A 14,978-nucleotide genomic window follows, 5' to 3' on the forward strand; every position below is an offset into this window, starting at 1 on the left:
GTCGTCCACACGATTGGGCAAATGACTGAGGCTATTGACTCTGCCACAACAGTCGACTTGCCATTCTGGTGGGACGCGTGAGGGGAAAACTGTCATAGGATGCCTGGTTTTGATGCAAACGATGATGCGAGATTCTATACAGGCGTGCTAATCCTGTAGATGAATACGCAAGGAATTCGACCCGGGGATTGTTGAGATTGTAGAAGACCCTGAGAGACATGTGCATATAAATCCTACTCATTGTTGTCTCACCTCTGAAAATCACAACCTAATTACCTGCCTTACACCGGCTGCATGGGTGCCGTCTTCTCCAAGACCAACAAGATGCCCAGCAAAGATGGATACCACTGGACCGCCGACACGGCCTAACCCAGGACCTCGCCTCAGAAGGTGTCATCCAGCCCCATAGCGGCTCTCCGAGCACAGCCACTACGACGTGATTGTAATTGGAGCAGGATATTGCGGACTGACCGCAGCCAGAGACCTATGCAGATCGAGGCGGCGATTAGCCCTAACGAACGCGCGGCGATTCTGGGCTACGTGCTCACGACCTCCGGCGGGAGTCTCGAGACGACGAGTTTCGTGAAGTTCCTGCACTGGTGGGCGCTGCGTCATCACACTTCTCAGGGGCTGCAGGATTATCAGGAGGAGTATCAGTTTGTTCCTGGAGGAGGCGCTGGAGACGGGGAATCTGTCGTATGCTTGAGCTGTCCGGTGCAGCGGGTTGTTGGTGCGGGGATGGGACTGTGACTGTGACTGTGACTACTGCCCCTGCGACAGGAGGTCAGAATCCGACGAACCACATCCTCCTATACCGCCGCCCGCGTCGTCTGCACAATCCCCCTCAACGTCCCGCAAGACGTCTCGTTCATCCCACCGCTCGATGAAACGCGCGCGGCGGCTATTCAAACTGGCCACGTCAACGGGTGCACGAAACTCTATGCCGAAGTGAACAACAAAGAGCTACGCTCCTGGGACGGGATCAACTATCCCTACAACAACCTGATCTATGCGAATGCCGTCGGCGCCACCCCTGCCGGCTACCCGACGCTGGTATGTTTCGGGCCCGCGGAGAACGGCCTCCAGCCCGAAGAGGATGTCGAGGAGACGCTGCAGCAGGTGCGCAATCCCAACCCCGAGGTCATCAATGTGCGGCGCCTCGTGTTCCATAACTGGGTGAAGGATCCGTATACTCGCGGGGCATGGTTCTATCCACCACCGGGGTTGTTGGATGAGGCGCTGGGGAAATTGCGCCAGAGACATGGGAATGTGGTCTTTGCTAGTGCGGATTGGCCGAGGGGGTGGAGGGGGTTTATTGATGGAGCGATTGAGGATGGGACGAGGGCAGCGATGGTCTGTTCGAAGGAGTTGTTGTCGCTGAAGGTTAAGGAGAAGAACGGGAGAGGGGATTGTAGGGAGTAATTAATTATGTCACGATCAATTTACCCATAAGCCTACTGGATGCTCCCAACTATCAGTAGAAACCATGACCCTTTCTGTCACCAGATACAAAGTTCATATGTACACACAATAGCACGGCGCAGCCATGTCCTTCCGGGGACCTAACATCTCTTCGCACCACATCAACGGAAACACACTCATTTTGATCCATTTCCATACTACTCGTAAATCCAGTCGGACTAGTGGTCCCTCGCCCGCCAAGGCGAAGCACTAGTAAGTGTCATTGGAGTCGTAAAACTCGCGAGGAGCGAACTTGAGCTCCACGTCGCCGACATCGAAGACCGCAACCACGTTCTTCAGGAAGACATCGCCCAGGATGAAGATGTCCTCACTGTAGTCACTGCCACCGTCCACGATGCCAGAGATACAGACCGTGTTGCCGCTGCTGTCGGTTCCCGCGTCGAGGATCATGTCCAAGGGGTTGATGATGTAGGTAGTTCCACCAATGGTGATTCCGTGCGCGGGCGCAGTGGCATCGCAATCGACGATGTAGGCGCCCTCATCCTCGCTGTAAGTGGCGGCAGGGGAGAAAGCGGCGTTGACCTCATCCGCGATGGTAGTCGGGTAGTAGTTCAGAGTCGTACCGCTGTCGACAATGTACTGGATGCTGCTTCCACCGGCAGCAGTGAGCGACTTGCCGCTCAAAGTGACGGCATCGATGTCGATGGTGTAGTACGCATAGCCTTCATCCTGGCCATCGTAGGTGGTCACCAGGATATCGGTGGATGACCAGGTGTCGGTATAGTTGACGGGCGGAAGACCACCCAGGGTGATGTAGCCCGCAGCACCGGAGACATCGCGCTCGATGGCCAAACTAAAGTAGGAGTCGATGAGACCCTCGTCAACCAGGGTGGTGATGATCGGGTCATATTCCACCTGCTGGTAGGTTCGGGTGCTGTAGGCACTCGTGCTGTGGGTCACCGGATCAGAACATTTGCCACAACCATCACGGTGGGGGGTCAGGCTGGGTGCCAACTTACATGCCAGGGTAGGCCAGACCGACGAGGCCGGAGGTGGTACCGTCTCCCTCCCAGAACGCCTCAGTGACACCGGCCATTTCTTGCTCGACGCTGATTCCGGCCAGCGTAACTTCATCCTTGCCCATGACTCCCGTGGCGAACTCACCATCGCCATAGCTGATCGAAAACTCCTCGTTGGAGATCTTGCTGAAGGAGCTGGTAGGCGTCCAGGTAGAACCGAAGGCGCACTCGGATTCAGAGACCTTCTGGCTGTTCTCGTTCAGGCAGGTGAATCCCTCCTCCACCAACCAGAGATCGCTGGAACCGGTGTCCACAATGACGTCGAAGGAGTCACCGCCGACGGTGATGGAGGTCGCAAACTCCTCGCCTTCAATGAGCGAGATCAAGGTGGAGCTTCCAGACGTGGTGGTGGTGCTGCTGCTGCCTTTCTTCAGGCGAGCTGCGCTGTGGCTTGTCGCACCTTTGGCAGTCTTCACCTTCTTCAATTCCAGGACATTCGCCGAAGCCTTGCTGCTAGCACGACTGGCGAGGGGAGTAGGCTTGTACACCCGTTTGCTCAGGCCGTTACGGGCGGGGGCCGGGGCAGCTGAGACAGCACCCGCAAGGAGGGTGGCGGCAGCCAGGGAACCAGCGGTGAAGCGCATTGTGAAGGGAGGGAAAGAAAAGAGAAGTCTCTTGCACTGCTGAAGATGGTGATGGAGAGAGGAGCGAGGGAGAGGGGCATGGCGCGTGGGTTTTATACTTCGACCGCGCTGTGGGAGACCCTCATAGTACGGGTGACTCGGTCACCTCCGCTTGGAAGAGAATCTGCATGCTAGTCCTTAGCGCAGACCACCGACCAGTCTCCCTTCATTTCGTCAGGACTGTCTGAAATGATGCATGAGCAGTCGTGAGAGGGTGAAAGAGATTGCTGCTAGTTCCAAGTGACGGATTTGACAGGAACAAGCAGCAGGCAGCACCACTATTCCAGTGCCACCACCCCACTCCACTGCAATAAGTGGATCCTCTTCCATGATGGATATTGCCGATGGTGGGGTTTGCGTCAGCCTGAGCGGGGATTGGTGCAGACCGTTGTGCCCACCGAGCGATAAGCAAGCAAGGCGCGTCGGAGTCCGCAGGAGATTGGCCGGACAAAGGGTATAGTTGATATTGCACCATGATAGGGTGAACAATCAAGCCAGGAACCTGCTAGGGTTGGCTGCTATCGCCGCCGGTCTCCTGGGCCCTCCAAATTGACTTTCATATTAATTCTTCAGGTTAAGGGATTAGTCCGAGCAAGCAATTTAGCGCTCGGTTGGGCTGAAGCCATCCGCAGCCATACTAACTACCCACCACAGGCTGTAAGAAGATCACCACTGTGTGCAAGCCGGAGAGCAAACTGAAACATGGCCTATCTGGTCCTATTCAGAGGAGGATGCGAGTATCCCGTGTCAGGTCGTGAACCTGGTCCAGTGTCACTGAGGGATGATCACAGAAGCTTGATTCCTTCAAGCTCAGATCGACAGATATGCGGGGCGGAATGCCCCATAAGGGACAGGCACCGTGATCTGTGTTACTGACAGGGTCAGTAGTGACGGAGATAAAGTTCTGCTTCTGGTTAATGCAGAGCCATGTGCCTTGATGGAGTTGTGGGTACTACTGTGTACAGTATGTACATGTGCAAGAAGTGAAATGCAGTGCTCCGGAGTGTGACAAGAAACCAAGTATCGCGTTTATGTCGGCCGGGGTTGTTCCGTTCCGAGATATCCTCCTCCCTCGGATTCTCCTTATCTCTCCATCTCCCCCTCCCACTAACTACACATTAACCACTCTCCATCGGAATTCCCACTACGATCAGCTCCACCAATCCCATGCGCTCCTGACCCCCAAATAAATTATCCTACATGATTGCATGATAGTGAATCATCGGTTGCCAGTCCTCCGTCTAAATGACCGGGACAGACACCGAAACAAGCACCAAATCACGCGGTATGTGCGGATGCCTACCTCTGACAATACCTCGTGAGATCCTCCCGCTGACTTTCGCTTATCTGTATAGGATGCCGTCAATGTACTAAACGACGTATTGTCTGCGATAAAGCTGAACCCACATGCCAAAAATGTCTCAAGAAGGGGATTGAGTGTAGTGGCCTCGGCCGCTTTCGATTCGGCAATGGTGTAGCAACTCGTGGGAAACTGAAGGGCAGCGCCATTCCGGTTCTCAATGTCGACCCGCAATCTGCATACAAAGATTCCGTTCCGATTGCATCCTCCCAAATTCGATGGTGTCACGAGAGGAAGAAGAGGGTCAAGAAGAACCACGCGTCGCCGCCAGTCGCGAAAGCGGCCGCCGACACGCGAGCTGATACCGTTGGACGATCCTCCGTGGTGTCGCCTGAGACTTGCGTTCTGCCCTGTACGGATGGCTCGGATCCGAGATCATACTATGCACGATCAACCGAATTTCCAAGCGTTGCAACAACGACCTCGACTGCTGTTGCTGCCCATGAGGCGACACTTGTTCAGGAATCTGCGATCGATCCATTGCTGGAGGGAGATGCCGACCACGTTGACACCGAGACAGCGGAATATCTTACCCCAAGGACGAACCAGTCTTTTCAACCATGGATTGCATCTCTGAGCTCTCGAGCTCTTGGCCTATTCGATTATTTTGCCAAAAACATCGCTCCGGTCATGGTCTTGCTAGACATATCCAATGGTTATCGGGATTTCATCCTCCCGATGGCTTGCCAGGATGAGGTGCTTCAGCGAGCGGTTGCGGTTGTAGCTGCTCAGCATATTGGTCTCCGGCAGCCAGCGTTACAAGCAGCGGCGGAAGCCGATCGGTCTGCTATCATAACACGTCTGTTACGCGCCTCCAACGTTGGGTCGCCCGATCAGGTGTTCAACCCGGTGACCTGGGCAACATTGCTTGTACTTCTCGTTGGGGAGACGGTCACTGGTAGCCCGGAGTCCTATTTCCTCCTGCAGACGTTGTTCACTTTGGCCAAGAACGTCAGATCATCTGGCCACCCAGAGCTGCACGAGTTCCTTGTACGACAGACTGACATGTTTTCGTTTCTGGGACGGTCCTTGCTCAACAAGGATGAGGGTCTGAAGGCGTTGAGCAACCCCGTGGACTCAGGGATATGGTTGCCGCCCAATGTGCACTCCGACGCTCAGCATGGCAAAACGCTCTCGCTGGCCCGCCGTTCATTTACCCTTGGCGCTCAGATCTATCTCTTGCGGCTGACGTCTGACGAAAGCTCCTGGCACCTGCGCGAGGAGCTGCGCTGCTTGATCAGCCAGGCACACCCGACCGACCCGGGAGCCCACGGCTTCGTTTGGCCATGCTTCATCGCGGCTGCAGATAGCACTGAGCCTGAACATCGCGCGTTCTTCATACATTACATGAAGGCCATTCACTCGAACACCTTGTTTGCAAATATCCCAAAGGCGATCGATGCGTTGCCTGCAATCTGGGAGTCACAATCCAGGAACTGGACAGAAAGTTTGTCTGGTATCTCGCGGATCCTTATTATGTGATGATGACATGACTGGACACGTTCGACGTTCTGAAATATCAGCGTGGTGTGCTCAAACGCCCACGTGCGGTGCGCTTGCTCGGCATGGCCAGAAAACTAAGTACTAAACTCATATCGTTGGATTGAGAATTGCTTGGTTCGAATCATCACCCACACACGAAAAAGCTTTGAAACTAAGTTACACTATCTGCATGATCCTCATATAGCTTCACCGGACGTGTGGGAGCTTAAAAGCGCCTCGTACACCTTCTTGCACCGGCCCGTGGGGGCTGGATACTCCACGCGCGATGCGATCGTGGGTGTCCAGGCTGATGGATTCGAGGACTGGTTGGGAGATGGTTGATTTACGGGAGTGTAGTAGTACTGTATAATTGTAGTATAGTTGGCGATGGTTGCAGTAAGGTACAGAGTCCTTGAGATGCATCATGCCGTGTTATGAATTGTGGACGTCGGTTGTTCGGCCCGGTCCACCGCGTGCATGAAGAGCGTGACTTACCAGAGATCGGTCCTCCACTACATGAACCAGATTCATCACATTCGATGATGCAATTGGGATGTGGTGGGGGGAGGGTGGGGGCGGGAAGATGGGAAGAGGAGATTCTCTTTCTAATCGCGTAATACTGCGCGCAGGGAGTCGCAGGAGATGTTTAAGTTCACAAGTTAGTCATTTTATGCTTGTTATGTCAACTCATGTGCATTAAAAGCTGCATTGAAAGGTTTATCAATCCTGCCATTGGCTGTAATCTTCGGGGTGGTGGGATTCCCGGACTGGGTAACACAATCAGCTGGAATGGATATAAACTTGAACTCATCGGAAGCTGGAGCCCAGTTCCCCAACAAAGGCCTTGTGCTTTGGCAAATGATTTTGCCTCTGACATTGGAAGGTCACCGGAGCAGCTTCCTGAAAGGTGAACCGATGTGGATCGGAAAGCAATCATATACATACAGCACAAACGGTCCATAGTGGAAGCTGAACATAGATATCTACGAACTGCAGACACCGGTTAGTCATCAGATGCATGTCCCATTCGTTTAATGTACACAATCACGAAGCGTAAGCGTAGAGCTTACTCGGTAAAGATAGATGACTAGACATTCGACTCCTACCCAAACTATTTCACCGACCCTAGTCCATACCGACAATCAGATCCCTATATACATGACTAATAGTATATTGACAACCCTAGTAAACCGGAATCGGCACGGCATCCAAATCGTAATGCCAAGTATCAATCGACGCTTGATCGTAAACACACTCCATCTCGTCGCCGTTCCACAGCGGCCGCAGCGGCCACGCGCAGATCTGCTGCTCCTGGCCCTCGTTCTCGCCCTGCAACACCGTGCTGTTCAGCGTGACCGGCACGATGCCACTCTCCACCCAGTCGATCAGAATCTCCAGGTTCTTGTTCGGGAAGGGACCGTTGGGCATGGCGTCGTTGGTCGCGCAGTGCGCTGCGCCAGGCACCAAGAAGAGACGGTACCACTCCTTCAGGGCGTCGGTGCTCTCGTTGTACGAAAGGGAGGGGTACATGACGCTGCGGACGGACTCCCAGTAGCGGACCGACGAGGCCGTGGGGATGGAGGCGTCGGCCTCGCCATGGAAATGGATGACCTTGCCGCCGGCGGAGTGGAAGGGGGTGAGGTCGGGCCAGGTGGTCTGCAGCGTGCTGAAGTATTCCTGGAGGCCGGAGATCATCCAGAACTTGAGCGTGTCGTAGGTGACGCCCGCGAGGCTGTCGAGGGTGGTGCCGTTCTCGTAGACCAGGAGGCCGATGTACTCGCCACCCAGCTGGTCAATTTCCAGCTCCCATTGCCCGGTCGTCGAGTTGTATTGCGTCGCGGCGTCGTCGAAGGCGGCGGCCGGCTGGTAGGAGAAGTACACGCGCTTGCCGGCGGAGTCGTGCGCGCCGTCGAGGATCGTCTGCGCGACCTGGACGCCCAGGGCGGAGACAGTGCCGTTCTGTGCGGGAACGGCACTCGAGTAGGAGCCTCCACCGCTGGCGGCGCACGAGTACGGCTCGCCGATCAGGCTGCTGATGTTGAAGTTGAGGGCGCATAGGTCAGAGCGTGAGACGACGCCGTCGGTCTTGCCGTCGAGCGGGTCGCAGGCGGTAATGGTCGCATTGACGATCTTCTCCAGCTCGCAGGGTGGCGGGTAGTAGCCAATGGTCTGCTCGACGACGTTGCTCCACAAGTGTTGGGTCTGTTGGAAGCTCCACCGGAAGGCTAGAAGGCGAGAGTGTTAGTACTCAATGCGCAGTTGGCGGGGGTGTGGTTTATGGATTTACCTGGCGCGCCGATGGCAGCTCCATCCCACTCGTCTCCGTATCGCTGGACCTGACTCCAGCCTTCGCGACCTCCTTCGGAGCAGCCCTGATAGTACGCGTACAGCTTCTCGCTCTCGGTCAGGTTATAGACATTTCGGGTAAACTCCTTGCCAATCTTCGTGAGTTCCCAGTGTGCTTTGTATGCAAACATGTAGAGGGTCTCGTAGTCCAGGGTGTAGTTGGCCAGCAGCATGGCGGCATCGGCTTGGGTATCGAAGGATCCGAAGCCGCCGTCCGTGAGACCAGACGCCGCACCGTAGATGATGCCTCCAGGCAAGGAGTTGGATCCGGAGTTGATAGCGTAACCACCGCCTCCAGTAGATAGCCACCGGTTCTGGAAGACAGACGGGTCGGGCAACCATATCTGAAGATAGACCTGGTCATCGCGGCCATTGTGCGAGTATGCGAAAGTGACGTTGCAGTAATCAATGACGGAGGAGGGGAAGAAGTCACTCGTTACGGAGCTGTTGGTGACGAGCGCGGTGGTGATGGAGGATGGATCGAGGGTGATTCCGGGAACGTAATCGGTGGCTGGGAAGGCAGTTTTGGCGTAGCTGGTGGTGCAGATGTCACTCAAGCTGGCTCCATGAGCGAATGCTGCTAGCCCCGTCAAGGGGATCCAGAGAGACGAGCGCATCTCTACTAGAGGGTATAGGAAAGAGCTGGAATGGGTAGAAGAACAGAAGGGCTGACGATGAAGAGTGGAAATCCGGAGGGTGGAATGAAGAGCTTTATATTAGATTCGGAGCCAATTACCCTCCAATGATCACTTCCTTTGACCCGAAGCTTTTGCAGTCTTTGAGCAGATGATGCAAAATGTGGGATCGTCGGTTCAGCTTGGCTATCTTTGAAGATAGCTGCATGCTTCCCCACAAATTGTCCTTCTTCTAATTTCCAGCTCCACAGGACGCTATCCATGTCAAGCAGTGATCTCCTAAATCTCCGAGAGCCAATACGAAACACTGCTTGCGATGAAACTGTATTACCTCTAGTTCTCGACCATCACGTCCTTTGAATTAAGGGTTCAGAAGGCAATTGGACCCTTGCGTATGCTGATCATCCATCCTACTCACTCAATCTGCTACACGGCAAATTTAGATGCAACAGCTGGCGATGCGAATGCGTTGGACTGAACGCATTGGCAGAACAGCTTCGTCGAGCCAGTTCTGGAAGGATTTGCAAGCTTTCCTCGGTCATCCCCACAAATCTCCCATGATTCCGGGGTGATGTGTGGAGAAGCGCGGGGTCTCCGGATTCAGGAAAATTTCCTGGTTGCTGTGGGGCGAAACAGCCGCGTCTCTAGAAATGCTCGAAGCACGGAGTCTCGATTGTGGGACAGAAAGAGCCGGAGGTCGGAGGTCGGGGGTCGGAATAACGTGCAAAGTTGGGAAGATAATCAATTCCCAATTGCAAATCCCCCTCTTTCCCCTCTTCACCCCCGCACATCTGCATGTTAAGACGGATGAGCTTTTTTCCACAAGCTTCGTGGCTGAACTCTGACCTGCAGCTTTATTGCGGAGGGAGCTGCACCCGTGGCGACCTCGAGGTCCGACCGCTGGTCGGTCCTACCAGATCACTCGCTTTGCTGTTGAAAGTACGAGGATTACGTGGTTCGGTGACTGCATGCTGCGCACGACGTAATCCGCCGCCAGCAAGACGATGTTCACCATCTCCGTCGCCCAACTCGCCTACACCACCCCGCTATCCCTCAATGCATTTTGCGAAATCGTCTCCTCCACAGCCTTCAATACAATCTCCATATTGCTGGTATCGGTAGCCTGCACGAGGTGCGGGTAGAGGTGCAGATGGGCGCGATTTACTTGATTAAATCGCCAGAGAACGTACTTGGCTGCTTTGTTGAGGTCGGCACCGCCTTTGTAGTCCGGGAAATGCTTTTCAAGCGGAGAGTGAGGCAGCTTCTCTTTGAAGAGATCGATCTTATTCATGAAAAGGATTATGCTTGTTTTCAGGAACCATCGCGAGTTGACAATCGAGTCGAAGAGTAGTATGCTTTCCATCATTCGGTTCTGAATTTCTAGTCAGCAAAAGAAACATGAGGAGGATTGAACCCCTCCGGCACAGAGAGGTTAGAACTGCACCTAAGCCCATACCTGGTTGGAATCCTCTAGCAGAACCTGGTCGTACTCACTCATCCCAACACAGAAGATAATGGCTGAGACGTTCTCGAAGCAATGAATCCACTTCTTTCGTTCGCTTCTGGCGCCTCCAACGTCGTACACACTACACATATCAGTGGCGGGAAGAGATTGTGCCGAGATGGTGAACTCACTTCAAATTTGTAAAGCCAATGGAGATCTGGGTCTCGTATATCCCCGTAGTTTTCATCCTGGCTCGCAGCACATCCGCCTCCGTAGGTAGGTAACCGGGAGCCGTTATCCGCTCAACATTGTCGAATAAACTAAAACAGATGTCAGTGACTCATCCAAACGGCACGGAGTCCGCTGGGATCTGACTAGGGTGCCGAGTCCATCAGATAGAATTGCATTCGCTGCTCCATGAGCAAGGGAATGACGGGATCATGCCACCAAGCTGATACTGCTTTAGAGGTTCCCGACTCGAAAGTCTCATCTGGCAGAAGGCATTTCTTCGACAGCGGAAACCAAGATGAATAAATTTGAGCCTCCTCGCTGTGAAAGAACAATCCCGACTCGCGAACAGCCATGTGCAATGCGTCCGCAGAGTCGAGGAGGTTCTTATACACTATTGAACGGTATAGGGCCAATTCTTCGGGCGTGTATTTTTTCATGTATAGGACTTTCATCTGCTTCACGATTGTTGATTTTCCGGACTCCGCAGCACCTATACTTGTTGTGAGCAGTAGCGGTAAGAGACAGGCGAATTAGACCTACCCAGGATTAGGAGTCTGTGTCGGCCAGCTGGAACCCTCGCAAGTTCGCGCAGGAGAGCAGCCATCTCCCCTTTCTTGTCTGTTTCAGCAATTCGAAGAAGGTACCGGCCGTTCCTGTCCAAATCCCAAAAGCTCGCTCCGTGGCGGACGAGGAGCTTTACGAGCTCCGTGTGTCCATAATTCGCCGCCCACCACAGAGGCAGAATTGTCGGTGCCGAACTTACTGTAGCTCCGTTATTGATCATAAGTTCTGCTACCTCATAATGTCCAAGTCGTGCTGCAAAACACAGCGGCGTGCTCAATGTAGGCGTGAAATTGTCCACTTTTATGTCCTTGGCGCCGAGTAGCATGGTTATCATTCCGGTGTCATTCTGAGCGATGGCGTGGTGCAGGGGGGAATACAGCTCGGTATCCACGAGGTTGACATTGCATATTTGTAACAAAGCTTCGATGATGCTCTTATGCTTGAGCTTAATGGCAACGTGGAGTGCGGGAAGACCTTTTTCTACCAATGGAAGATCGCAGATCTGCAGGATATCTCTCTTCCAAGTGAGAGCTATAGAGAGAAGCGGAAAATGGTTGTCCCGCACAGCCCATCCAAAAAGACTATGTAATTGAGAACGGGTGGAGCGACCACCAGGCTTCCATGGATGGAAGTTCCAAGTCTCGTTAAAACATGTCGCGAGCTTCTCGAATTTCTCCCACATTGGGGAGTTCCTTGTGAGATCCCGCGTCTGGGAAGTCCAGTTCGAAATGGCATAATTGAGGAATCTGTATTGGCTTCGATCCGGGACAGTCGGCGTGCGAATGCTGCGTAAGTGTAGAGGTTTAGGCGGTCTCGGGCCGTTTGGCAGCCGAAAGAAGTACCTGAGAGAAGAGTTCAGCGCTGTCCCTGCAAGCAGCACGGGGCTTGGGACTACAGCCTCTGTCGTTACGTCGCACTTGTGCTCGACTTGAAGACTGAAGTTGGAGAAGGAGAGATACGCAATGCAGAACTCGCCGCATTCCAATTCACCCTGATCCTTGTCGAAAGAGTACTGATAGCCCGGGACACCATTCTTCGCAAGGTACTGCTTGATCGAAGGGTGAGCAAATCGAACGCAAAGATCTATTGGATCAAGCACCACCAAATTGGCGCAAGAACCAATAATGACGTCACCTCGTGGAAGCTTGTTGCTATCATAGGTGGTGTCTTCCCTCTCAAAAGCGACCGCTTCACGTAACTCTTCAAGATGCAGAGGTCGCGAGGCGAAGCTAACCCACTTGAGCACTTTCAACGCCCTGCTGTCTTGCGCACCTATCCGATCAGCGCATCGTCGATATGTCTCCTCAAGATCCTTGGGCAGTTGGCGCAATGCTAAGCGAACTTCCGCATCTGTAAAACAAGTGCTCCAGAGAATCTCCAGTTGAAGATGGACCCAGAGGAACCTTGCATCAACAGGTAAGCATCAAGAACCGGGGTCAAAGCCTATGAGGGCGGAGACATACATTCCAGTTGATTCTCTCAGTAGCACATCCTGAACCTCTTCTACAAGGAGAGGATCATCCGTGAGCTTCCGGTACATTGTCTTGTCCCTGATACTGTAGTCTATGTAGGTTTGAATATCGCTGATCGTGTTTGATTTGTCGGAAGTCGAGATCCGACCAATTCCAGGCATAAGCGTCTCGATGTTGACATAACCGGGTATTTGGTCTCTGCTGAAGAGGACAATACGTTGACCTTGGAGCTCTGCGGCTCCGGAAAACAGCGACCGAATGACTGTAAGTAGAAGCTTGCTTTGGTCGTTGTCCAATGCATCAAGACCATCTAAGACATAACTTGCCCTTGGCACAAGATCGAAAAGCTCTTGGAAGATGTATTTCAAGTCGTCGAAATCGGGAATGACTCTCTTGCTCCCGAAAGACTTTCGAATCTCTTGCATCAGTAGCACTGGCCATGGTCTCCGGTTCTTGTGCAGAAATTCACAAAGTTGTCTGATTAGACTAGACAAGATCGAAGAGGCCCTTAGGGAGTCGCCATGATCGTTCTCGCAGTAGAAAAATATTGTAGGAGTATTATCCGGATTATATCGGATAGCTTCAATCACAGACGCACTGGCGATTGAGTGTTAGCTTGGCCTTTTCAAGAAGGAGATGATTGCTACGCACGCAATCACTGTCTTGCCAGAGCCAACTGCATTATTGTCAGTATTAGTAGCAATTCAAGTACATATCATCCAGCGCTTACTTTTCCCAGTACACCAAAGCTTGTTCGATAGCCTCTTCAGCCATGTTTTGAACTCACGACTGTCCAAGAACCATTGAGTAGTACCAGCCAGTCGTTTATGCGCAAGCCTTCTGTGAACTCGTTCATAGTGATAGGATGAGATCTGCTCGAGTAGCTCCTCCTGTTCATCGTATTCTGGAGCAATCAGATGATGTCAAGCCATGCCAGGGGGCGGCACTTACGGCTGCGCTGAGAAGTCACACTCCGAGACGAGCGCGCCCTATCAAGATATGGCGCTAACCGATGCACTTAGCCAAGAGACTCGTAGGGTACTCCCGCAACTACGTACCATAGACGCCGGAGAGGCTTGATGGCTCATCCTCGACTTGTTTGGCAGGGATCACTGACAGCAATTCCTTGGTGTAAGCCGCGGCGGTTGCCGCCGCATATCCCTGCCACTCTTTCGACTTGTGAGAGTCCGAGTAGTCGCAGATTCCCCGGACAACAAGACACGGAAAGCTGTCCATGAGGCCTGCCGCCTCCATCTCAAAGCACAGTATGCCGAGTTCCTGGGCTAACTTGTCCCGCAGGCGTCCGTCCTTCATCACCTGGTTCGCAGAGGCAATGAGTCCGTAGTGAATGACAGGGTCCCGCAGATTTCGATTTTGTCTCTCAACGCGTCTGCTCTTGTCACAGTTGTGGCAAGTACTCTCTGAACTTAAGTGGTCATACTCGGCTTCGAAGAGTAGATCTCGGTCAGCGCCCGGGTAAGCGAAACAGGAAGACCTCGCGCCTGCCGACACTAGCCATGAGATTTGACTTGGCCTCGTGAGGTGTGCCGCTTGCAGTCGAGAGATCGCTGTCACCAAGATAGGCGGTGGTTTGTTCAGCAACCCCTGTCGTGCAAAAACCCCGCCGGCCAGGGACTTGCCGTAATCATATTGTACAATCCCACCGTGATCCCTGGTTGGCTTGCTAACGACCACATCTCCAAGTCTGATGTCTTCCGCGGTTCCGGGCACCCCACCCCCAATGCCGACCATCAAGCCGACTCGAATTGCGGGGAATGTCAACCGAATTTGACTCGCTATGGTGGCAGCTGAGGTCGTGCCGTAAACACCTGCAGGGAGACAGGCAATCACGACATTGTGGACGTGGATTCTACCAAGAATGTAAGTGTTGTCATCGTTGGGTTTGGTGGGCAGATCGGGGTGTCTTTCGTCGAGCATGGCGGTGGCCGCCGCCATCTCCAAGGGTAGAGCGGAAATCCATCCGATTGTGTAGTCATGGTGACAAAGGGCTGCTGGTGCGTGAGTCATTGTCATAAATTTATGTCATCTTTCCTGGCTGCATATTGATTGCGAGACAGGTGCATTCGTCCGGTAATTGTGCACAAAACCTGCTGGATCGTGAATGAGGGGAAAGGAAGGATTTCAGCCTCATGTCTCGTGCCTCGTGCTCTCATAGTCCTCTCTTGGCCTCAGTCTTCAGGCATCCACCACTGCGCCTGTTCACCCCCAGCCAATATGGACATTATCTTATGACATGCAAATTGGCTCTATGAAAACCCATGCATCATTTGCTGCAACCCAGCAGCTATTCCTGCAGTGT

General features: G+C 53.4%; 6 protein-coding genes across 6 annotated transcripts; 2 read left to right on the top strand and 4 right to left on the bottom strand.

The window, feature by feature from the left end:
• Positions 1-480: 480 nt before the first annotated feature.
• Positions 481-1,371, top strand: BP01DRAFT_269164 (flavin monoamine oxidase family protein; the record flags this gene model as incomplete). The annotated part of the gene is made up of 2 exons (XM_025571376.1): positions 481-746; positions 789-1,371. Coding segments are annotated over 2 exons (849 nt in total), but the record flags the coding sequence as incomplete, so codon positions are not given.
• A 300-nt stretch (positions 1,372-1,671) lies between these two features.
• BP01DRAFT_290308 (acid protease) lies at positions 1,672-3,085 on the bottom strand (the record flags this gene model as incomplete). Its single annotated transcript, XM_025571606.1, has 2 exons — positions 1,672-2,371; positions 2,442-3,085. 2 exons carry the CDS (start codon positions 3,083-3,085, stop codon positions 1,672-1,674), a joined length of 1,344 nt encoding a protein of 447 aa, XP_025434062.1.
• Positions 3,086-4,369: 1,284 nt separating this feature from the next.
• BP01DRAFT_379998 (Zn(II)2Cys6 transcription factor) lies at positions 4,370-5,966 on the top strand (the record flags this gene model as incomplete). The annotated part of the gene is made up of 2 exons (XM_025577191.1): positions 4,370-4,409; positions 4,480-5,966. 2 exons carry the CDS (start codon positions 4,370-4,372, stop codon positions 5,964-5,966), a joined length of 1,527 nt encoding a protein of 508 aa, XP_025434063.1.
• Positions 5,967-7,148: 1,182 nt separating this feature from the next.
• Positions 7,149-8,929, bottom strand: BP01DRAFT_290389 (putative tannase; the record flags this gene model as incomplete). The annotated part of the gene is made up of 2 exons (XM_025571607.1): positions 7,149-8,191; positions 8,254-8,929. 2 exons carry the CDS (start codon positions 8,927-8,929, stop codon positions 7,149-7,151), a joined length of 1,719 nt encoding a protein of 572 aa, XP_025434064.1.
• A 935-nt stretch (positions 8,930-9,864) lies between these two features.
• Positions 9,865-10,607, bottom strand: BP01DRAFT_175985 (G-protein alpha-subunit). Its single transcript, XM_025570825.1, has 3 exons — positions 10,583-10,607; positions 10,390-10,533; positions 9,865-10,319 (listed from the first exon to the last, which is right to left on the bottom strand). The coding sequence occupies exons 2-3, from the start codon at positions 10,399-10,401 to the stop codon at positions 9,981-9,983; spliced, it is 351 nt and encodes a 116-aa protein (XP_025434065.1). The 5' UTR covers positions 10,402-10,533; positions 10,583-10,607; the 3' UTR covers positions 9,865-9,980.
• Positions 10,435-14,776, bottom strand: BP01DRAFT_175950 (uncharacterized protein). Its single transcript, XM_025570824.1, has 8 exons — positions 13,717-14,776; positions 13,610-13,663; positions 13,389-13,562; positions 13,310-13,334; positions 12,650-13,255; positions 11,163-12,589; positions 10,583-11,112; positions 10,435-10,533 (listed from the first exon to the last, which is right to left on the bottom strand). The coding sequence occupies exons 1-7, from the start codon at positions 14,690-14,692 to the stop codon at positions 10,766-10,768; spliced, it is 3,609 nt and encodes a 1,202-aa protein (XP_025434066.1). The 5' UTR covers positions 14,693-14,776; the 3' UTR covers positions 10,435-10,533; positions 10,583-10,765.
• Between the last annotated feature and the right edge of the window lie 202 nt (positions 14,777-14,978).

The sequence above is a fragment of the Aspergillus saccharolyticus genome (genome assembly GCF_003184585.1).
Source record: "Aspergillus saccharolyticus JOP 1030-1 unplaced genomic scaffold BP01scaffold_5, whole genome shotgun sequence".
NCBI classification, from domain to species: Eukaryota; Fungi; Ascomycota; class Eurotiomycetes; order Eurotiales; family Aspergillaceae; genus Aspergillus; species Aspergillus saccharolyticus.